The 24,022-nt window shown below is 37.7% G+C and overlaps 1 protein-coding gene across 1 annotated transcript; it reads left to right on the top strand.

Annotated features, from left to right (window-relative positions):
* The first annotated feature begins 9,187 nt into the window (after positions 1-9,187).
* LOC129358705 (high affinity cationic amino acid transporter 1-like) lies at positions 9,188-23,607 on the top strand. Its single transcript, XM_055027794.1, has 12 exons — positions 9,188-9,273; positions 15,306-15,706; positions 15,792-15,947; positions 16,603-16,774; positions 16,861-16,994; positions 17,078-17,300; positions 18,362-18,501; positions 19,092-19,194; positions 19,640-19,818; positions 19,901-20,052; positions 20,517-20,625; positions 20,714-23,607. The coding sequence occupies exons 2-12, from the start codon at positions 15,337-15,339 to the stop codon at positions 20,881-20,883; spliced, it is 1,908 nt and encodes a 635-aa protein (XP_054883769.1). The 5' UTR covers positions 9,188-9,273; positions 15,306-15,336; the 3' UTR covers positions 20,884-23,607.
* The last annotated feature ends 415 nt before the right edge of the window (positions 23,608-24,022 follow it).

The raw sequence follows: 24,022 nt of genomic DNA on the forward strand, positions 1-24,022 counted from the left end.
TTTTGTCTTGTATATTGTTGTTTTTTAGAGCTACTCAATGTATATAAACAATCTGTTTTTTCATGCACTATGAGCCTTTTCACATTTTGACATATTACAGTGATGCACCTCAATGCATTCTGTTGGAATTTGAATTCAGAACCAGACAAAATTCGAAGTAATTTTGAAGTTCTGGGAAAATTACACATTGTTTTCAAAATGTTGCACATAGTAATGTGAAAAATGTGGCATACATTGTGTGTCAATGCTTTGTAAAAACACTTTAGCTGCATTTACAGTACGTAAATCTTTAGGGTTACGTCTCCACCAAGTTTGCATATTTACTGAAACATTTCCCTTTTTTTTTTTCAAAGTTTCCAATTTTGCCATATTTTAGATTTTAGTATGTCAATAAAAATACATTTTTAAGTCTTACCAAAGATTCTCAGATGGATTTAGCCTCAGACTTTGACTAAACCATTCTGTCACACAATTAGGCTTTGATCTGGACATCTGTTAATTTAGGTGGCAGCTTGTCCTGACCTCCAAGTCTTTTTTATATATCAAGTTTTTTTTTGTTCATGACTTCCTTCTATTTCGCTCCATCTATCACAGTTCACTTTCCCCCTTTCATACAATTATCCCTGAAGCATGATGCTGCCACTGCCATATTTTACAGTGAGGATGGTGTGTTCTCTGCCAGTACTTAATGAATACGGTGTATATAAATCACATACCATGCAAATTATGATTAGATGTTGGATTGGATCTAAGAGACATTCAAATCCACTTCATATTCCTCGGATGTTGTACCGATTTATTGACCACTTCATTTATAAATAGTCATCAGTTTGCCATTTTAAAAATCAATTTGTTCAGTTTTTGCATAAAGACCAGCAACGCTTTTGCTGAAATTACCCAATTTTTCCCTTTGCATGAAGTTTTCTGCTGTCATTTTAGTGTAGAATTCTCAAACTGAATCCCACTTCAAAACATTGACGCCATCTCTCGGCATACACCAGCGTGAAACAGAAGACAGTATTACATGTGTGGCTCACATACTTGTAAGTCACACATGTGTGACTTACAAGCTGTGTGTGATTTATGTACACTGTGCTCATTAGGTGCTGTCGCATTCCCCTGGGATCGTTCCCGAAAAAAAAAAAGGGAAATTCACACAGAGAGCGACGTGAATCTTTCAATTAGTTGTGACTTTTGTGACTTTTGTCTCAACTTGCTTGATTATCGAACAGCTCTAGGAGCGCTGCAGAGCTGTTGTGTGAGAAGGTTATTGATTAACTTAAATAAACTGAGGAACATCGCTGATGCTGACTGCTGACACACACGCACACTTACAAAATGTCACAAAGTATGTTGTGATAATAACTGTGATAACAGATCTCCTGCCAGTCTGTATATTCGCTTCATTTTGAATCTCTTTGGAGTTCCATGTTGCTTTTGGATGGCTTCCAAGTTGAATGAATAAAGGGATAAAAATATTTTTATATTTGCAAATAAATGCAAATTTTCAGATTATTATGATCCACACCTTTTGAATTGGTTCAGAATCTGTCATTTAAGGTGTGTACTGTAGCATATGGTGGCTTTTGATCTGCCTTCCCCGCAGCTTAAAGAACGCATTCAAATTCAACACGATTTTCCTCTATTTAGTCAGAAGTATCATGAACATGTCATTGCTTCTGTTTAAGTATTCAAAAAGAAAGAACTTTCTCCACCTCTTAAATTGCTCAGAGGATCACTTTGCATACATTATAAGCGACAAGGTTGTGCACCTGAATTAGAGCCTTTAATCACCCTGTATCTGACCCAGTGTCACTGTCATTTTGTTGCTGCCACAACCAATCGTCCTCTTTTGTTCTCTAAAGAACGTCTGATGTCTGATAGACTGTAACTGTTTTAGCGTTTCTCTTTCATTGCTAATGAAGATGAAAAAAAATCACAGTCTGTCAAACCAAAGCAATGTGAATAACGTGGATGTCTGGACTGCTGAACCCTCTCTAGTGGGTTCAGCAGTAGAGAGTGCATCCTTGAGATAGGACGGAGGAAGGTGTGTGTATGTGTGAGAGGGTGGGGGTGACTTTTGGCATGCTGATGAAATCAGATTGTCACCTCAAGTAAAAACATGCCGATTTTACAATAATATATTTACAAAAAGTAACACATTGGATCATCTAAATTGCCTTTATGTTATTTAAAACAGAGAAGCAACAAGTGGTTTTTGAGTTCTCTTGCAAAATGATCTAACATTGATTAAATAATTATATTGAAAAGGAGGTAGAGTGAACTTGACATTCCGTAGTCTCCGTTCATTCATCAGTATTCTCCAGTCATTTTTCTCCGGAACTTGACTTTAAATTATTCAATAGAAAATATGCCTATTTTTTGAGAGATGCAGCCTGAGAAGCTGGAAAACTTTGGTGCAATGCTATTTCCTGGATTGGTTGCAGAGCTGCCAATTAATTCCTTTGGTGCTAATTGGCTGTACCCTCAAGACCAGATCTCTTCAAATGGCGGCTCAGTGGAAGCATGCAGCTCAAAAATCATCTCCAAGTGGCTCAGTCCATGGTTTTCCTAGGAAAAACACAAAACTTTTTTAATTTCTAAGCTTTAGAAATTAAAAATTAATAATATTTAAATTCCTACAATAATAAAAAATATTAATATTTGGCATACTAAACCAGCAATGCAGAGTTTATGTAAAATTGATAACAGAAAACCAAACTTAACCCTGTTTGAACTGGCAAATCACATCTTTAATCTATCTGGGTTAGAGGATTTGTCCAATTTTAACATGTTATAGAGCCCTGCTGTAGATATTAGTCTGCAGTTTTGCTAAGGTGGTTTCCACTGTGCACACTGATGTATATTTTGTGTTTGAAATATGTAATTATAAGTGTCTCAAGCATTAGAAGAGAGATACTATGCATATCATGCCAGTTTTAGAGTGAATGGTGGATCGTCCTAAATTTTCCAACATTTGTTTCTTGAACTGGACTATTTCTAAATTTGTCTTTCTTGTAAGTGAAGAAAAACTGGAGTGACCTCCTTCAGCCAGCTGACTGGCAGTGTACAGTGACAGTTGAGACAAGCTGCTGAGAAAACTCCAACACTTTCCCAGGCTTCTCAATATAACCGTAGAAATAATGTGATGGTAAATTTTTGCGATTTCTAAACTACAGCTTTTTAAAACCATGATACCAGTAAGAGTCCTACATTTTACAGTTTGAGGATTTTTTACTTTAAACATTAACATGTTTTTGTTCATAATTTTTCTGAAATTCAGTTTGCAATGTTTTGCTGTCTTTTGCAGTTGGAATGTTTGACAAAATATTCATCTACAAGTTAAAACTAGCAATATGTATCTTTAATTTGCTATTTAAAACATGATGCACTTTTAATTCCTGAGGCATTTTAAAACAACTGCACATTTTAGTGTAAACATAAACAATGCTGCAGCTTTCAATCAAAATATCTCTCCCCAGATAGTTTGCGTGTTTGTTTTGTGTGCTCGGATATTGCCGTCGACTGCAGAAAGAGCCCTGAAATCTCTCTGACGACAAAGGAAGGAATCTACTTTACACTCTGTGCTGCAGCACATAAAACTTTCATTTTCCATTTGGTGACAAGAAAAGCTGTGAAATGCTGCCACATGACTGCACGGAAGAAATCACCGCAAGTGATTCCCTACGACATGATGCAAGGAGGGTGAAAGACAGCTCATCAGACTGTAATATTTTAATTTCCATTTCCTGGCCCCCCACACTTTGTTCTACTTACACCAGATTATGAGTCTTTGTGCACAGGCGTCTGTGTAAGCCTCTTAATAGCAACTGTAGCATGAATAGGAGGGAAGGGAAGATCACAATAGCTTTTGTTGAGGCTGTCTCACAAAGGTGTAGATTCAATTCTTATGGGGATTTTTTATTGTTTTCTGTATTGTTTTCTTTTCTATAGTTAACTCTTTTCTATGGATTTTTCTTGTTTCTCTCAGAAGATTCAGCTATTGGATCAAATGGCCTCATCTAAGAAGTAATTGGTTTGGATTGTTTTTGAGCAGCATCACAGGTCTCACCCAAATTTTTACTGTCTGCACTGTCAAGTATTGACAAATATTTAAAAAAACAACCTTGAATCTGCATGTCCTTGCAAAGTTGGTAGTTTCCAGCTATTGTTGTCCAATGTGTTTTTGTCCTCTAAACATATTCTCAACCCGGTAACTTTTTCACAGTTGTCCCAGTTCGTTCTAGCAGGAATGCTGCCCTCCTTCTTCCACCCACCCCAACCAAATGAAATTCAAGCAAGAACCCATTTTTTCTTTTCTTTTTTCCCCCAGCAGAAGACAACCCAGTCTCCCAGTACTAGGCAACAAGCAAGGAAAACACATTCCACTGCATACAGATATGAGTAACTGTAAACTTCTTGAAGGCACAACTGGCAGATAAGCTATATATATAATTTTCTAGTTCTTGGGAGGTCCATCCCTTTCTTATACCGCTTTGGGCAACTTCCCATTTAGCCCACATCAAAATCCACCTCTGATTAAAGTTCACACCAGTTTTACTATATTCTCAACCTGCCTGAGTCGATATTTTGCACAACAAAAAAGAAATAAAAAAAACTTCCTTTTTGTAAAATAGCTCAAACTCAGCCAAATTAGTGTCTGTGACAGAAATATTCTCAATTGGATAATAGTCTGGATTTTGGACTACTGAAACAAATGAAAATACTTGAACAATTCCCTCGTGGCACTGGGTGTATTTTTGCCAGTCTTCTGTAAAGGCCAGATTAACAACTGAAAGTTGTACTGCCAACAGATTGTCTTTCCTGACATGTAGAGCATTTTAGCTCCTGAGTCGCCATGGTTACTTCACTGATTGATGTTCACCTGTCATTTTCGGTGGGCATCCATGTCTGTACTCTCTTCAAGTGATATGTTACAAAGTGCTCAGAGAGGTCCAAAGACTACTGATTTATAATCAAACTCATCTGTAAACTTCTTCACAGGTTCATTCCAGACCTGTCTACTGTTGTTCTTGTTCTTAATGAAGCTGCTTTCTCTCTAAATTACACCCAGTTGGAATCCATTCGGATTTTATTTCAATGTATCAAAGTACAACTAAAACAGCTTGAAAACCCCTTTTATTTGTATTCGGTTTCACAATTATGTGCCTCATTATGTTGATGTGCACCAGATTTCAGGTTTTCAGTTGTGGCATGATGAAATGTGAAAAGGTTGGAGGTGGTTGAGTATCTTTCCAATGCGCTGTATGTTTGACCTGAGAGGGTGCAGAAATACAAATGGGGTAACCGTGTCGACAGTGTAGACAATGCTCCAAACATGCTGCAAAGAAAATACATCAATGGCCTCAACGCTTACCTGAGAGCAATAACCACCTTTCTGAAACACTGAATTTTACAGGTGTTTGTGTTATTGACTGCGCTCCCTGTAGGAATCTGTGCCATGAAAAATGCATGTCGTACTGTATAAACTATGCAGTACAGTGCATGAGGAGACTTCACACAGGAGGTTGTAGCGGGGGTTCTGTGTTGTAACACTTTGTTGAATTGCATTCCTTATTTGCCCTCATGAATATAAATTTCTAAACAGGAGTCATGTCATCAAAACTGGGAGGTGTGACAGACACGAGGGGATGGTATCTGTCTAGCCCATGAGACTGCACCAGTCAGAGAGTGTTTTTCACTGTGCAAACTGCTGCTGCTCAAACACAGTTTCATCCAATGGCAGATGTCACCGAATGGAGTGATGAAAGGGGTTTGCACTTTGTACGCTATCCTACAGCTCCCCTTTCTCTGCAGGATAATACAGTCCAAGCAGCAGGGAACACCTAGTGCCTGAAAAATCTGCTTAGACGCAGCTTACTTCCTCCAGAGCATTTCTAAATGTCATCTTGCAAAATCTGTTAATGTTTGAAAAAATGCTAGCAAAAAACAATTAGGTGTCCACAGAGGACCACATCTGAAATCCAGACTCACTTGTATAGATTGTTTGGAATCATTTTTCTGCATCTTTATTTTTAAAAGAGTAAAGTCGATCTTTCAGCACGGACACCATTCTCTGCAGTTATGAGAATCATTCAGTTTTATTTGCAATATTTAGACAGGAAGATAATCAGCAAAGGTCACTAGGTCAGGAATCGAACCAACTGCAACTGCAATGAGAACTAATAGTATCTGTATACAGGTTGCTTGCTGTACCTCCACATTACACACCACTGTGCAGCTTTTTGAGGGAATGGTACATGATGTTTATGAACAATAAGCTCCTGTAGCTTTGAACACCTGTTACACACAGCATGAAATCCTATTCCATTTAGACTAACAACTTTAGATGTTTTTTTGTGGTTGCTGTTCTTTGAAAAGAGTGCTCCCTCAAGATGTGTTGCTTCTAATATTTCTAGTTTTGATATATATTTTTTTTAATTGGAGAAGATTTGAAAAATTTGAAACATAATTTCTAAACATTTCTTAAAATTTCAATTATCACCACACATGATTGCAGCAAATGAGTCAAAATAATATGAAGCAAATACAGACACGGCTCTGTGTTATTTCAGTAATTTAATCGAATAAGTGAAATTTGTATTTTATACAAATTAATTATAAGGTGATGGTTACATATTTTTATGGAGACTCAACCATTGATATTTTTAAGCATATCTATTAAGCAGATGGCACATTTTCATGTCTTGATCAATAAAGAAATGGACACTGTACGCACTTAAAAAAATCTAAACATTAGTTCTTGTACAAATTTTAGTAAGCTTTTCATCTTTTAACAAGCTTTGACAGTATTTTGTTTTTGCATGTAGTTGGCTTTATGATGTGCAAACTGAACACATGCATAATTAATGTATGACTTCAGTTTGTTTTGATTAGGAAGTTAAATTGGAACTTGGGATATTGTTCTTTATCATGCAAAACCCCTTTTTCAGTCCTTTTCTGTCCAGAACCTTAAGAGTCTTTGAAAGTCTGAAAATATCAATAGATGTGTTTTTAAAGCATGCTCAGCTCTGTGACTTTAATGTAATTGGTTTACACAACAGACACAAACAGAAGCTTTTGAAGCGCTTGTATGGCTTCTGTTTTTACAGAAGCTTGCACATTTTTCTTTTCTTTTTTTTTTTTTTTTTTGCTATAAAAGTGAATCAATGTCAGTCTCTTCTACTAAAACTTTTGGGAATGGTGATTAATCATATTTTCCGCAAATCTTGTGATATTCTCCGCAGCACATAGCTGTGAAGCTGAGCTTTGTGGTTGTTGTATGACCAAATGTGGAACAATTCTTTCGTATTAGTATTTTGCGTGGTACTACATGTTATATTTTTTTTCTTCTAGCTGTATTAATTATTAGTCTTCACATTGCACAAATATTTGGGATTCAAAGTTAGACTTTATGTTACTAAGAAACTAGCTTCATTTATTAAAATGATCATTTACAAAGAGGGAACTTCCCTCAAGACGTGTGTCTTTCTGCTGAGCCGGAAAGAAGTAGAGATCTGATTTAATATGTCTTTTGAATCCCTTCCTTCCCTGAGAACTTTGTTGCTACAAAAATCACCTAAGAGCATCTATTACCATTCATCAAGTATACCCACAATTGGCCTACGGGGTGTGTAGCAGTTAGTAATATATCTAAAAATGTCAGACGAGGCAATCCGAAGTGCTTCTTCTATTCCAATAATGTTTTGATACATGGTACTAGCTGTAGTGAAGTAGCTGTAGTAAAAGAGGAAGTCATTCCAGTAATGAAAGAATCCAATTGATGTCAACAACCGACACGGACAAAATTACTTCTCTGGTTTGCAGACATATTGTCAAAAGCATTAAGTGTTGAAATGGTTGGTTTTACACTCACCATCCACTTTATAAAGTTCACCATATTAGCTGCTTGCTAACACACAGAGCCAGTCAGCCAATCACATTGCAGAAACATTGGTCAAAGAGAAAATTACTTCCTTGAATTAAAACCAAACATCAGAACGGCGAAGAAAGAAAATAATTTCAGAAGCAGTAGTTCTGAAACAGCTACTGGAATTTTCACGCACAATCATCTCTCAAGTTTACACAAAGAGATTCTCAAAGAGAAAATAATAAATTGGGCAGCACTTATGTGGATAAATTCCCTTATGTGGAATTTATGCACATAAGTGCTGCTGTGGTAGCAGTGGTCTTCTGCAAAATCAGATGTAAAACAACAGGAAGAATGAATTCAATGAGTCTTGTATCAACAAATCAGGATGGTGATTTTGGGATAATTTCTTGGCACACCCTAAGAACTGCTTCTCAAATTGTCCACCTCTTTATTTTAGCAGCATCTCTGTCTTCTGAGGACCGCTTCCAGGAACATTCTGAACTCTGTCACAAAGCTTAAATAATCTCAGACTAGTTTCCAGTGGAATGCACAGTCACAAGATCCCAACGCAATTGAGAAGTTTTGTGAAGTTGTGGAACAAATACTTATCACGGATCGCCACAGAAATCTGCAGTGACTGTGTGACAGTGTCATGTCAATGCTGACCAAGATCTCAGAGCAATGTTTCTGACACCTTGAGGAATGCACTCCATGAGGAAATTAGGCGGTGATGAAAGCAAGGTGAAGTCCAACTCATTACTATTAAGAAAGATGTACCTAATAAATTGACCTATGAGTGTAACAGTGACTTTTGCATTAAATGCTGGAAAAGTTGTGTAGATAAACCCAAATCCTGATGTAGATTTGTGTTATCTATGAAGATCCAGGCCGGGATAAGAGGATCACCACCACTCAGCCACAGCAGGACACTGAGAATGGAGGTAGCAGCTTTGTTTCCCCCCACAGAGTCTTTTACAACTTCACAAGAAATTCCTAATCATCCAGCGTTGAAAAGAACAGCAGGGACAGATGTGAAGGCATGCATACTGATGGGCTATAGGGGTAATTTTAAAAGTGAGACAAGGCCGCAGGGCACCGTGTGCTCTGATCTCCGTCCTCGGTACCTCGGAGAGAGAGATCCTAAGGACGACCTGGAGGCGCATTAACTTGTGAACCGCGCCATCTAGCGGCTGTGCGAATCACCTGCAGCGCACAGCATCGGGTGGAGCCACGGGCGCCACCGACAGCTGGGTGGGTGGAGTCCTTCTTTCTTTTTCTTTTTCTTTTTTCTTGTCTGTGTGTGAGAGAGAATACTGAACACCTCCACGAGCCTTCCTACGGAATCATCTATCAGTTTCCTAAAAGGGGAAAAACTAAAGCTGTTTGTTGCTGATCTGAAAGTAAGTGATTGATAATTATTTTGTTTTAGAATGAAAGAGGAGGAAAAACTCTGCAGCAGCAGCAGCAGCGGCGCGGTTTCTTCTGAGCCACGCTCAGTTGTTAATGAGGAAGCAGCAGCGGCGCACATGGACTCCGAAAAGGACGAACGGATCATCCGGCTGACGCAATAAAACTTCAGGGCATCTCAGAGAAGATCCACTCTCCACATTAGCAGACTTTGAAGCCGCAGAGTGTGGTGTAAATTGTCAGGAAACCTAAGCATCGAGGCGAGTTTAAGGAGGTTTTTTGTTGATGTTTACACTCTTAAAAAGCGTGAGCGCTGCAGGCGGAGGAACATTTCCTTTTATAGGAGTCCGCTTCACAGCTGTAGTACTGGCGGATGAACTCACGCGAACCCAAGACACGTATGAATGAAACTTCCTGTTCTCGCTGGCAGGTTTAGAACCTGTTTTAATTTATCTACAGTGAATCAGAAAGGAATCCAGGTCACTGAGATCAGAACGTTTTAAAAGTGTCACATTCTAAATCAGTTGTGTTACATTGTGAAAGTTAATTATTTCCAGAGATGACACAAAGTTATCTGAGGTTATGATGTGTGTTGGGGAAAGCATGGTGTCCACATGAGGAAAATGTAGTGCAGAATGGCTTCATTTAATGTAATAATGACAAAAGGTTAATAATTATTTCAGAATAAGTTAGGCGATCATTTTTATATATTTTATCTGCAGATGATATTTGTTGATTTATTTTACTATCGGCCTTCCAGAGACTGAATGCACCAAACTTAACTATGCCGGTCAGATTTCATACCATCATAGCATCCTGACTCTTTGTAAAAGGAAAACAAAATTCAAAGCGGAGTAACAGAGTTCTTAAATTCAGCATCCGCATCGGTCGCTCTTTCTCCCAACAGAACCCATGCTTATCCTAATACTTGGCTGGAAATATGTCTTTTTTGCAGAGGGAATGAAATTAGGGGTGTTGTTAACAAATATTTTAGTAATCGAATAATCGGATTTAAAAAAAAAGATACAGTAAAACATTGGTGTATCTAATGTAACAACATCAGCTATCGGATATCAGCATCAGTCTACTTTTACACATTTGAGCTTCTGTAATAATAACTTTTCTGTAGTTTAGAAAATTAACCCGTAACAATAAAAGCTCACTTTCTGAGTTAACCTGAAGAAAAGTTATACAAAAATCTGAAATCATATTCAATTCAATAATAAAGAGGAAGGCTTAAAAATACGCTTATAAAAAAAATGTCAGTACTCTAGATTTTCATTTATGTATTCATCTTCAGTCAATTAAATAGATGAACTTTGACCTTGCCCAGACATTTCTAGCTTTTCTGTTTTCTGTTAGCGACAGGATTTGACATCTTCGTTCGTCACATAGCATGTGTTCGCCGGAACACGGTGCGCTAAATAATAAAATATAACTTAACGAAGCTTCGAGGCAGATGCATTTTCCTCTAAAAATTCTAATAATCAAGGTACTCAAATCACTCGAGGAATAGTTTTCATCCCTAAATGAAATGACACATTATTTGTTTTAAAGTTATTGCTATGATGATTGTGTATTTGTTTCTACAACTTGAGTTTGAAAATGAACACCAATTACTACAATGAAGAAATTAACAAATAACTCAAGCTTCATAGTTTTTGTCATAACAGTTAATTAGCCTTACCAAGGTTCATAAAATAAATGCAAATACATTCAAGGTAGTAATTAATCCTCCTAATAAGTAGTGTTGCCACCTGACAAGGAAACATAAAATTAATAGTTCTTTTTTAATATATTTTTGGAACAATGCTGCAGGCAGGGTTATTACCAAGAGGTCATGCACTTATCAAGGATACATGAGGAGATATGAGATAAAGTTTCTGTTTTATATTGTGCTGTAGCTTCCCTTGCCTCCTTCAACCTTTTCATTCTGTTGGAAATGTATGCTGCAACATAACTGGAAAAACTGCAGAAAGAAAAAAATATCCATACTTTCGAATATTTTTTTTAGAAATGAAAATGTAAACTTTGCCATTGGTATTCAGCTGCCATTGAGTCAATGTGGTGTGGAACTACCTTTGACTGCAGTTATATCTACACATCTCCATATTGTTTTCATGTTCTCGTGTAGCAGGAGACTGAGATGTTTGTCAATTTGTCTTTAGCTCAAGTTCAGTCATGTTGGATAGAAAACATGGACATAGAGTTTTGTCATAGATTCTCGGTTGTGTATGCACCAGCTTGTTTGGTCTGTCTCATAAAGTGGCAATAAATTGCATTGAAGTTTGTGGTTTTAATGTTGCAAAACTTGGTAGACTAGGTGCTACGTGCTAGGCACTGTAAAGTGTAAAGCATGTGGGTAATTAGCTTGAAAAAATTTGAAGTAGCTATGGTATGTCAACATTGCATCATCAAGCTGAGCACCAGTGATTGGCAATCTTTACTCATGAATATCTTTTGAGCTCAGCCATTCACTTGTAGATCTAGCTATAGGGTTATTCACCTGGAAAGATGTAAATCAAATACAAAGACAAATACATGCCACACTTCTCAGATTTGTGTTTGTGGAAGCATTAAAACATATGTGTTATGCAACAAGCTGGTGCATAATAACTTCACATTATGCACCAGCTTGTTTGTTCTGTCTCATAAAGTGGCAATAAATTGCATTGAAGTTTGGTTTTAATGTTGCAAAACTTGGTAGACTAGGCGCTATGTGCTAGGCACTGTAAAGTGTAAAACATGTTGGTAATTAGCTTGAAAAAAATTGAAGTAGCTATGGTATGTCAACATTGCATCATCAAGCTGAGCCCCAGTGAGCAGGCAGTGTGTGTACACTTCCAGTCCACTCACATTCGCTTTATATTCAAAAACTTGTGTCTGAAACCAATGTTTACATGAAGAGAGGCTAATCAAATGTGTAATTACTTTGTAATTTATGCATTCCTTAGCTGATCTGCTTTTAGAAGTTGTCTTTGAGGCCTAAGTGTGACTGTAGGTATAAAAGTCATTTGAAGGAGTAAATGTATTGTGCCTGCAGGCAAACATTAAAGGCTATGGGACCAATTGCCTTCCTAAATTCATGCACATGCCGATATGAGTCATCAGCACAGAGATTGGCTGAGATGAGGGCAGGGTCCCTTCCTTCCCACCCCCCTTTTTTAGCTCAACTAAGACACGTCACATCATGTTCATTCTGCTGTGTATCTGTGTTGTTAATTCGGAACCACTGACTCATCTCAACACTCCTTTTTTTTCCCCCCGGGACAGAGATGTGGCTAATGATCCCAGTCACCAGCAGCATATAAGGAAACATTGCTGCTAGCCAATTTTAGCTCCAGAAGAAGGAAACACTTATAGTTTCAGATTTTTTTTTTTTCCATTAGATTTTTTTTTCCCCAAGTGTCTATATTTGACTATTTGGTTCAGTTTGTTTTGGCAACTGCGTATAAGTCAGTGTAACAGTTCACTGCGACCTGGGCATGCACCTTAAAATTACTGGCTTTATCTGAGGTTTGTTCACTGCTTGAAATAGATAATGAGCCAGCAATATAATACCATTTTTTATTACAAATATTACAATATCATCCAGGGAAATTGTAAATTGCATATATTCAGGCAAAAATACAATGGTAAAGTTGCCACAGTATCTTTACTGAAACTTATCATTCTAGGAGCATTTCAGACCGTCCTATACTTAGTCACATCCCAGACTATAAATGTTGTATAGGATATATAAACAGATATAAAACTTTGGATAAGAGCTTGCTTTTCTGTTTCAGTTGAATTAACACAATCCTGTACTGTGTTACTATGACTGTCACATCAGCAAACAAAAAACACGACTAACTTTCTGCCCCCTCCAAAACCGAGATGGAAATAAACTCTGGTTGTAAATATCTATTTTATTCATCAGTCAGATACTCATATTTTAAAAATGACTAATACTTGATACTGATGTTAGTGCCACTATCTCATGCATTTATTACAGGCATATTATTCTCTCTGCTTTGTTCTAAACCTTCGAAATCAAACAGTATCCTTTCAAGAAAAAAAAAAAATCATCAAAATGTTAAGGGATGTTTCACCAATACATTTTTTAGACCACATTAACATAACATTTAAAATCTGCTCAGGATTTGCTTGATGTAAGTTTCTAGATGTTGCTGCTATAACAAAAAGAAATAGTCCTATTAAGTTGTCTCTACCTTTATATGAACTTGAAATGGTCTCAGAAGAGGCAGGGGGGTTATTGGTGTCAAGACAGCTGCCTCTGAGGCCATGTGATATATCACTGTTCTATTTGTACACCAAATACCTGAATGGTTTGTACACAAATTGGCATTTGTGTCACATGTCAAGCCCTTGAGTGTAAATATGTCATCTAAAACTGGTGGTAAAGTGATGTACCATCTGGACAACCAAGCTTGGGAGCATTGTGAGGTTGTAGGCAGCAGTGAAAGCCAGGTATCTGTGCTGATTTTGTTGTAAAGCAGATGTGAGAACTTTTCTTTATCATTTCAATTGCTGATGTATTGTTTTTAGCGGAAGCTTGAAGCGATGACTGTTGTATCACAATTGTTTAGTAGATTCTGTTGATGAGAAATTGTCTCCTTCTATTTTAACTCTTTTCAGTAGCAGAATATTGTACATGTTAGCTCCCTTAGTAATTGATATAGAAAACTACAATAAAGCTGCAGGCTCGAACAAATTTGAAAGGAGCTAATTTAGCTTTCTGGAAGAATGGAGCATAATTGATGTAACTAATTGATATTCAAATGGTTAGATCACCCATATTTTAGGTGTGGACATCAAACGTCAATCTCTCACTGGTTTCTGATTGAGGTGTGTTCAATAACCAGAAAGCTGCCCTAGACATTTTCAGATTAAATGCTGGATTTGTGGCATTTAGCCTGATTGGATGTTGTAAATTAGCACCATAAACTGATGAGTCTCTTTCCTGGAATGCCCTGCATAGACGGTAAAAAGATGTGATCTTAAGGTCATGTTTTCTACACTGAGCACGGACGCAGTGCCTTGTAAAATCTTTGCACTCTTTTGACATTTTGTCGTGCCGTGTCACAACCACAAACGTCAATGCATTTCATCAGGAATTTACAAAAAGGATCAGCACAAATGAGTGCACAACTGGGAAGTGGAAGAGAAATGATAAAGGGTTTTAATTTTTGTTTTACAAATAAGATTGTTAAAAGTGGCACACACATTTGCTATGAGCGGCTCTGCAATTTTCTGTAATTGTAAATTCAAGCCTTTTCAGTAGAGTTGGATTTAAATAGTCGATATGGACTTAAAGATTTATCACAATATTTTTTGTTACCACTTTGATAACCACACAAGGAACAATAAGAACTATTGTTTTGGAGAATGTCTCCCTCCACATGTTTGCTGTGTTCCATGCTTTTAGCGGCAAATACAAATAAATACAACTACATGATACACTTTCAACCATTTTTGGTAAAACAACTTAAATAACTTCCCGTTCACTTGACAGCTATTCACTACTTTTTGATGTGTCTTAAAAAATTCCAATGAAAATGGAATGCGTAAGAGGTCTGAATACTTTTTGCAAGTCAAAAGCATTGAATATAAGCCTTTTGTAATAATCTATCCATAGTAAATTAAAATGAGCTTTAAAATTTCTACTGGCATTTTTTGAAGAGAAAATTTGTTTATAGACTTTATAATTTGGTTTCGGTTGTTTGTGGTGTTTATTTTGATTTTTTTGTGGTCATTGTGTTTCATTTTGGATATTTAAAATATATCTAGTTCCATTGTGAAGTGTTCTTTACAAAGTTAAAGTTGTTGGTCTATGACAGGGCAAACTTGCATTTTTACACTATCAGCGATATGTTTCTTGAAAATGGTCTGGAAACAAAATTTATCTCAATAATTTCTGGGACAATTTATCATTCAGCAAATTTTTATATTGTGACAGGCTTGACTGAATATCTTGTGTTTACAATTGTGTCATAATCCCATTCCTGTCTTGTTCTGTCCACAGGTATTTTTGTGTCCCTTTGGCACTAACAGAGATGATTCTGGCTAAATTACAAGGCATTGGGAAGCAGCTCCTGAGGGTGAAGGTTGTGGACTGCAGCACAGACGAAACCCGGCTAGCCCGATGCCTCAAGACCGTTGACCTGGTGGCCCTGGGTGTTGGAAGCACATTGGGTGCCGGTGTTTATGTGCTCGCTGGTGCCGTAGCTCGTGATGACGCTGGACCTTCCATTGTCGTCTCATTTCTCATCGCTGCACTAACTTCTGTGCTTGCCGGTCTGTGCTATGCCGAGTTTGGAGCCCGTGTCCCGAGAACCGGGTCAGCTTACCTCTACACTTATGTGACGGTGGGAGAACTGGGGGGGTTTACCTCGGGCTGGGACCTCATTCTCTCCTATATCATTGGTGAGATCACGTAAAAACAGGAAAGGGAAAGACCTGGCTGCTCATTTCTGTGATTTGTGAATTACCTGAAGATTTCTCTGTGCAGGAACTTCAAGTGTGGCGAGGGCTTGGAGCGCTACCTTCGATGAGCTCACCGGAAGGCACATTGAGCAATTTTGTAGACAAAACATGAAAATGGATATACCATGGCTGGCAGAGTATCCAGACATATTTGCTGTCTTGATCATACTCTCTCTGACAGGTTAGACACAATAATGTCTCTCAGTGACTCCAGTACAGTGTGAATATATTTAGAAAAATAATAATTATTTTATTGATCAGAATAAGAAAGACAAGTTAGTCTAGGACATCAGTTTTGTTTCTGCTTTTTATATACATGTTTTTCTAAACGTTGTTGCTATTCGTCCATTTATTTGTTATTCCCTCCTTCCACTTGTCCATTCCTCCTTTAATTATCCATCCATCTAGGGTTACAACCTAAAAATATTTTACTAATCGATTATTTTATTGACTATTCTGATGATTAAGTGCATAAAAAGTTGTTGCATTTTGCAGAATTCTCTTTCAGCTACTTACAGCTTTACCATAATTACTGCTCTGTGTGTTATTTCTCAGCAAATAGCGTTTCTTTGAGTCTGTATACTCCATTTGACAATCAATTGCTAAATTAGTTGACGACTATTCCATTAAACGATTAGTCACGATTAATCTGATTGTTTCAGTTTTACATCCATCTGTCTGTCACTCCTTCTTTTCTTGTTTTTTTCCTTCCTTTGTTTAATTTTTTTTAATTTTTGCGTAAACAATGGGCTTTAAAATTACAAGGTTTCTTCTCTCCACCCTCTCTGTTTCTATCATATATCCTATCATATTTTTTCCTTTTCAACTTTTCACAGCGTTGCTTGCTTTTGGAGTCAAAGAATCGGCCATGGTGAATAAAATATTCACTTGCCTCAATGTGCTTGTCCTGCTGTTTGTGATCATCTCTGGACTGGTTAAAGGAGACTTAAAAAATTGGAAACTGAACCCTGAAAAGATCCTCAATGCCACTGGAAACGCCACCCATAAGTAGGTTCAATGAAGATCGGTGTATCAGGATTATCATCGCTAATTATCTTCATAAAGTAAATAAGTATTTTCTGTTTTACTTCCAGCACCTCATTTCCCCAACCTACAAAAGGAGCTCTTGGTACAGGTGGCTTCATGCCGTTCGGGTGGACAGGAGTCCTCTCTGGTGCTGCTACCTGTTTTTATGCCTTTGTGGGGTTTGACTGCATAGCCACTACAGGTGACAGCAAATGCATTAACATGGATAGTACACACACACGAGCTGTTACCTGACATATCATTTTTTGTTTATGTCCCTCTCAGGAGAGGAAGTGACGAACCCCCAGAGGGCCATTCCCATCGGCATTGTGGCCTCTCTCCTCATCTGTTTTGTGGCTTACTTCGGCGTATCGGCGGCTCTCACTGTTATGATGCCGTACTACTTGCTGGACAAGAACAGCCCTCTTCCAGTGGCCTTTCAGTATGTGGGCTGGGAGGGAGCCACTTATGCAGTAGCCATTGGCTCTTTATGTGCTCTGTCGACCAGGTAAGTGGGTCTCCTACTGCCTCTCAGCATGAGAAGCCACAGAGGGCGCGTAATTGTTCAGCAGGAATCTTTTGAAAATGAATAATTCATTTCAGCTACCCAGAGTAGTGAATTCTTTTACATAACACTTTACTCGTAGCCGACAAGCTGCAGTTAAAGAATAGTAGGTCGGAGGAACTGAGGCAGGAGACAGATTAGAAAGATTATCGTAGTTAGAAACATTTTCTCTGTTTTTTGGTACAGTAAATGCAAATTTAAAATAATTTAGATTCTGAAATTAAATAATGATCCTTGTAGTATTTACTACACAGGCAAATTTCTGGAAAAATATGGAATTTAGCTAATTTCAACGTGTGGATAAATATGGAAAAAGAAAACGATATGAACCTTTTTTTCCTTCTATGTTTCATTCTTTGTTTTTTATTTCTTTGCTTTTTGGTTTCTGTCCTTGTTTGTTTCTTTCTCTTCTTTTTTAATTTCTTCCTTTTTTGTTTGTTTCTGAGGTACTTATGTGTTTCTGTGTTTTATGTTACCTCTTAAGTCTCGATTGAATATTACTGTCTATCTTTAAACAATTAGTTCCCACATTTATTCAAGAGTAGCAGTACCCCATGTGGAGATGCAGAAAGCCCTGCATGGAGGCTTAGGGAGAATATGAAATACTTCAAAAACAACTGGAGTTGCTCAGGAAGCATACAAAAATAAGTGTAATACATTTTTTGCTCTTATTAAAGTAATTGCATATACCACAGTTGGGTAGATCCAAATTTACAACAGACTGGGGAATTATGCAAAAGTTTCAGTGGTGCATAATTTACATTTGCATAATATACTTGCAAAAAACTAACGAAAACCTTAGAGCCATAAAGATACAGCAATGAATTTTTGATAGCTCTTTAAGTCACAGATAAGCATACAGTAAAATGTTAATAAAATGTTTCTGTTGTGACATAAATGGCCTTCATTATATGCTTTTTCTAATATACGTGTACATATTTGAGCTGTGTGTGTGTCTTTTCCTTGACATTGCATGCTCTTTTCTCCCTCCCTGCACCAACCAGCTTGCTGGGCTCCATGTTCCCAATGCCAAGAGTGATCTGGGCCATGGCAGAGGATGGCCTGCTCTTTAAACCTTTGGCTAAAATCAACAAGCGAACCAAAACCCCCCTAACTGCTACAATAACCTCCGGCATAGTTGCAGGTGAGCTCACACCCTAAACTTACTAACTGGCAGAATGCTGCACGACGTGTGGCCAAGCAGGCCCTTCAACACCTAACATGCAAACGCAGCACAAAGGCAGCAAACTTCAGCTGACGCAGCAGCTGTTCTGTTGGGCTGACAATGTTTGAGGGCTCGTGTGGAACAACAGCTATGTTCTAAAGTCTCCTCCTCCTCCCTTCATTTGTGACGTAGCCTCTTTGGGTCCATGTTTCCACTGCCACGCATTATCTTGCTATGGCTCGTGACGGGGTAATTTTCTCGTTTCTGGCTCGTGTCAGCGAGAGGAAGACGCCCATCGTCTCCACCTTGGTGGCAGGGCTGATGTCTGGCAGGTGGCTGAGATAAAGCCAAAGTCAACAGTGCCTCCATGTGGAAGGAGGAGGGAGGGGGAAAAAATCACACATTGTAAATATATTTGATCTTTACAGTAATAGATTGGCAGTTTCCTGCTGTATTGTTAGACATTATTTTAATTAAACTAATGTGTCAATAATATTTAATCTAATTCTGCTGTGTGTTCTTGTTGAAGTCACTCTGCTGATGTGTATTTTCTCCTCTGTGCCCCGCAGCTGTGATGGCTTTCCTGTTTGAGCTAAAGGACCTGGTGGACCTCATGTCTATTGGCACTTTGATGGCCTATACTCTGGTTGCTGCCTGTGTGTTGGTACTGAGGTAATTGTTTTTCTCACCATGTTTCATTAGACGTATAACCAAAACCAAATGCCAAGAAATATGCAATACTCCTGACTTTGAAGTTTAGATATATGCCAGGAGAATAAATGAATTCTTAGATCAGAAATTGAACATTTAAATGACTACCTCTGAATTCTCAAACTTTAGCACATACCTGAAGCTAGATGGTTTAATTATTTCCCCTAAATCTTGATTTTCTCCTAGTTCTCTGGCCTGCTCCCTCCATCTCAGCATATATTTATAATTTTAAACCTACTAGATTATAACACAATCTACAATGAGCTAGATTTTGTATTCATGCATCCAGTTCTTGATAATAAAAAATCAAACATTTGTTTATTGATAAATGATTTCACCTCATTTTTAAGTCCCGCCTCCCCATCCTTAGTGACGTGTCTGCTCTCTGTTCGCCTGTCGCGTGAAGGTACCAGCCTGAGCAGCCGAGTACGGCCTATGAGATATCCAACACCCAGGATGAGCCTGAGTCGTACAGCGAAGGGAACTCCGAAGATACGGTCAGCATCAAGAATCTCCTGTCCCCGTCCAACTCTGAACCCTCTCCTTTGTCTGGTCGAACCGTCAACATCTGCACCAGCATACTTGGTGAGCCACGAGGATGAAAGTGAACAATTCATGTTGAACTGGCTCAAAGTCTGACGAGGTCTCCTTTTTTTTTCTCCACCAGTTGTTCTGATGTGTGTTTTCAGTGTAGTTGCTGCTCAACAAACTCTGGCCCCTTGGGCTGTGGTTCTGATGTGTGTTACCATGGCGGCTTGTGTACTTCTCACCTTTATTATATACAGGCAGCCTCAGAGCAAAGCCAAGCTGGCCTTTAAGGTGAGTTTGAACTTTAAACCTTTTGCTAATGTTTTATTCCTTTAACCTTTTCACTTTCTGGGATGTTACCACCACAAACTTCTGTGCATTTTTGGGACATTTTATGTGCTAGACCAATGCAAAACAGCACCATAGCAGTATATTATTGAAGTAAAGCAGAGGTAAACATGGATTTCAAACTCAGTGCTCCCAGCTGCTTTCAGAAGCAATCCAATTTTGAATAATGTAGTAGCAAGAACAATGTCAGTTTTGAAGTAAACCTGTAAGGCGCCTCAGTTTTTGTTTGCTTCAATTTCTTTTAGAGACTTGCAAACAAAATAAGGAGTTTTTGTCAGATCAGGATGTTGGTTTGTGAACTAATCACACTGCATTTAGTTGTCTGGATTGGAGTTCATTTCAGAACTATGTTTTTGTGAAGGAGTTTTTTTTAAGGACATCGTTTGAAATGGATTCTCTTTCCACAGGTTCCCTTGTTGCCCTTCATTCCCATCCTCAGCATGTTTGTCAATATCTACTTGATGATGCAGCTCAATAAAGGAACCTGGGTGCGCTTTACCATTTGGATGTTGATAGGTACTGTGTCTCAAGAGTGCAACATTTTCTGCCGGCTTTTCTAAGTATAGTCTGACCTCTCTGACCTGATATTCCTCCACTACTACAGGTATCTTCATCTACTTCCTCTATGGCTTTCGGAACAGTGCAGAGGCGACCAGGTCTGATGCCTGCTCAATAAAAGGAGAGCCAATGACCAGAGAGAAGGAGTCCTCGAACACACCAAACTGCATTCGAGATGGAGAGACTGATGAGGAAACGAGTGCTTACACACTTTGAGATTTTCTGAAATATTTGGACAGATATGCTACAAGTTCGCTATCTCCAAACTGACAACATGCCAAAACAACAAACACATTTTCAGTGATATATTTATTTTGCAGAATTAGCTGTGGCTCATAGACTCTGAGCCTAATGTTTTAATATCTGTTGCTTACTGTGAATTACAGAGATTATTGACAGAGCTAACAATCACCCACTCAGTTTTCTGCCAGAACACTTAATGCATATATTAGGTGTTAGGTGGATTGAAAAAAAATTTATTTACGTTACTGAAAACATAGTTGTTTTATGCATTAATTTTACATCTCAAGGAAATGCATTATCCTGCCTTAATGAGCTGCTCAAATTTGAACAATACGTTGACGTATTGCTCTAATCACAAATTAGAATAATGCGTCAACGTGTTGCAAATTAGCCCATCAAAAACAAGTTTGTTGGGTTTAAAGACGAGTATTGTTTTTATGAGGGGAAATTGCAAGTTTCATCTGAAACCTGCAAAGCTGCTAATATGGAGTTTTTATCAGATACTTGAGGGATTGTTTTAAGTGTCTTTTTCCCAAAGAGATGTCACAACTTTAAAGGTGAGAACATTTGATACTTGTTATGAGATGACAATGCAATTTATTGTCTGTACAGTATGCTCTGGTGTATGAAAATCCAGTTTTAAGTAATACGGAAAATTTTATTTTTGGACAATTTTTACATTTTTTGTGCATGTTCATTTAAACAGTAAGAACAGTTTTAGTGTGGTCAGGATTTGTTTGAGTGGTCAAAACTTGCTTAATTTGCTCTTCTCAAACTCACTGTAGCAACTGCAACAAGTGTCTCTTTAAAAAAATTTCATCCCAGGTACAGGTAAAAGCCAATTGTCCAGCAATCAATGCTGAACTTATGCTTCAAAGTTTAGTACCTTTAAAGTTTCTGATTATGTTTCATAATTAATACGTGCTTAGCATTATCACTGTGACTGTGTTGCATTTAACTCACTCACTAGTGATATTCCAGATATTTTTTCACAAGAGCAGACAATATTTTGACCTTTCTGGTATTTTGCAGGTCAGTCTTGCATGTCCAAAAATATGTCTTAGAGCCACAAAGTAAATTTACATATTTCTCCTGTTAACTGTGCTTTCATGTGGAACATGCTAGGCTAATGCTAGCATGTTGATTCAATTTTGATGCGACTCGTTGATAATTTGGGAAAATATCTGATTGATTTTAGAAGAAACATGCATTCAAAGGATTACTCTCCTGTTTTATAAACTTAGTGCACTGATCTGATCACCATAAAATGTCATGATCCATGTTTTATCTGCACTCTTGTCTCCATCAACAGCTGTCTGTTGTACAGCATGTAGAACCGGTAATATGATAGACGGACTCAAAGCTGAAAGAGTCTCTTGTCTCTTGTGGTGACCTTCATTGCAAATTATTTTAAACTCTTTTATTGTTTGTGAATATTCAGATTGTTAGATCAACAAAATAATCTGGAACAATTTTGCAACTTCATCTCCTCTGGTTTTATAAAGCTCAGTTTCCTGGGAGGTTGGCTAACATAAAATCACCGTCTGTACACAATTAATGGATATAAAGAGTGAAGCTTACCGACAGATGCCTACACCAGTCATGTAAATGTCTTGCTCTGGACCCTCTTCAAATGCTTGGGATTGTACTAGGACATGCCTAATTAGGATGCACCCCAAGCAGGACTATGCTATGTATGATACAGTTTACTGATGAAAGCTACTGTGACTGTGTGAAGATCCACCAGGCAGCTCAAACATGAATGTTACATATCAAAATGGCAACTAGGTGAAATGTGTGCGTTAGAAAATTTCCATTTTCAAGTGGATTTTCTAACTCAGTTTTCTTGGTTGGATACCATGGATTTACCAATAAACTTGAATATGAATTGCTTTAGGATTGAGTTCTACTTCCGTTTACTTGTCTGCTGGACTTGAATTCAATTCTGGTAAATTTATATTAGTAGAGCAGGATACTGCTCTACTAATTTACATATTGTGTTGATCTTTTTCACAGTGTCAGTGCGCGCTGTCTTTCATGTAAGATCACCAACAATATACATAAAATGTAACTATGCTCAGATTTAGTTAATTGTGTGATTGTGCTTAATAGAGTTGTTTTACCATGTGGTAAATACCAATAACAATATAAAGGAATATGCCAAATTTACTCAAGTTTGGTTGGCTCGTAAAGGTTTTTTTCACCTTCTAAATGAAGGATTTTCCATACAACCTTTAGAGTACAGTGTTCAAATGCTATGTGACAAATTAACAGTTTGCCAGGTGCTCGTTTATATTCATTAACCTAAACGTTTTGCGGCATTCTGGTGAATATCTACAATATATTCTGAAAGTATTTGAGATGCTGTTTTCTGTGTCCACCATCTGTTTATGAATTTATTTGGTTCTGTAAATAAATCATGATGAATGTTAAAACCTAAATTTTCCCTCATTATTATTTTTTTTACATGGTATCGGATCTTCTAATTGCCAAAATTGGAAAAAAATACACTTGAAATTATGTTTAACAATTGTGATGTGACAGTTAAATCTCTTGAAATGTTTCTTATGCTGCGCTGCACATGTCACCTCTCTGTACTTTATGTTTTAAGGAGTCTGCTTTCCAATTTTTTGTAAAGAATCTTAATCATTAGGTCTACAGGCTTTCTGAAGAACTTTAATAAAAGATTTTCACTCATTCTTAGTGAAGTTCCTCATCATTTCAAATGAATATTGTTTATTAAGCCAGTCCCCCCCACTTTCCTACAAAAGGCTGCAAGTCAAGACGTGACCTTGTTATGTCACAAGAGATAACTTAGCAGCCTTTGAACTTTTTCGCATTTTGTCTGATTAGAACCACAACCATTAATGTATGTGTTTTTGAAAAGATACGACACAGTAGGGAAGTGGAAAAGAAAAATGTTTATGAGGTGTTTAATTCATAAAATTCAGAACAGTGTGTAGGACAAATGTGTTTCAGAAATACGTCCCCACAGCATGATTCTGTCACCACCGTGTTTCACCAAGAGGCTGCTGTGGTTAAGGGGCTGTGCGCTGTGCAAAATTGTCCACAGCGCACTTACGTTGGCTTTCACAGAACGTCACTGAAATAT

Source organism: Poeciliopsis prolifica, unplaced genomic scaffold (assembly GCF_027474105.1).
Source record: "Poeciliopsis prolifica strain line A6 unplaced genomic scaffold, Auburn_PproV2 SCAFFOLD004, whole genome shotgun sequence".
In the NCBI taxonomy this organism is placed as follows: domain Eukaryota; kingdom Metazoa; phylum Chordata; class Actinopteri; order Cyprinodontiformes; family Poeciliidae; genus Poeciliopsis; species Poeciliopsis prolifica.

Coding starts and splice junctions, on each gene's coding strand:
- LOC129358705 (XM_055027794.1), top strand. CDS start 15,337: ATGATTCTGGCTAAATTACAAGGCATTGGGAAGCAGCTCCTGAGGGTG. Junction 16,995..17,077: donor TGACTGCATAGCCACTACAG/GTGACAGCAAAT, acceptor TGTCCCTCTCAG/GAGAGGAAGTGACGAACCCC. Junction 19,195..19,639: donor GCCTGTGTGTTGGTACTGAG/GTAATTGTTTTT, acceptor TGTCGCGTGAAG/GTACCAGCCTGAGCAGCCGA.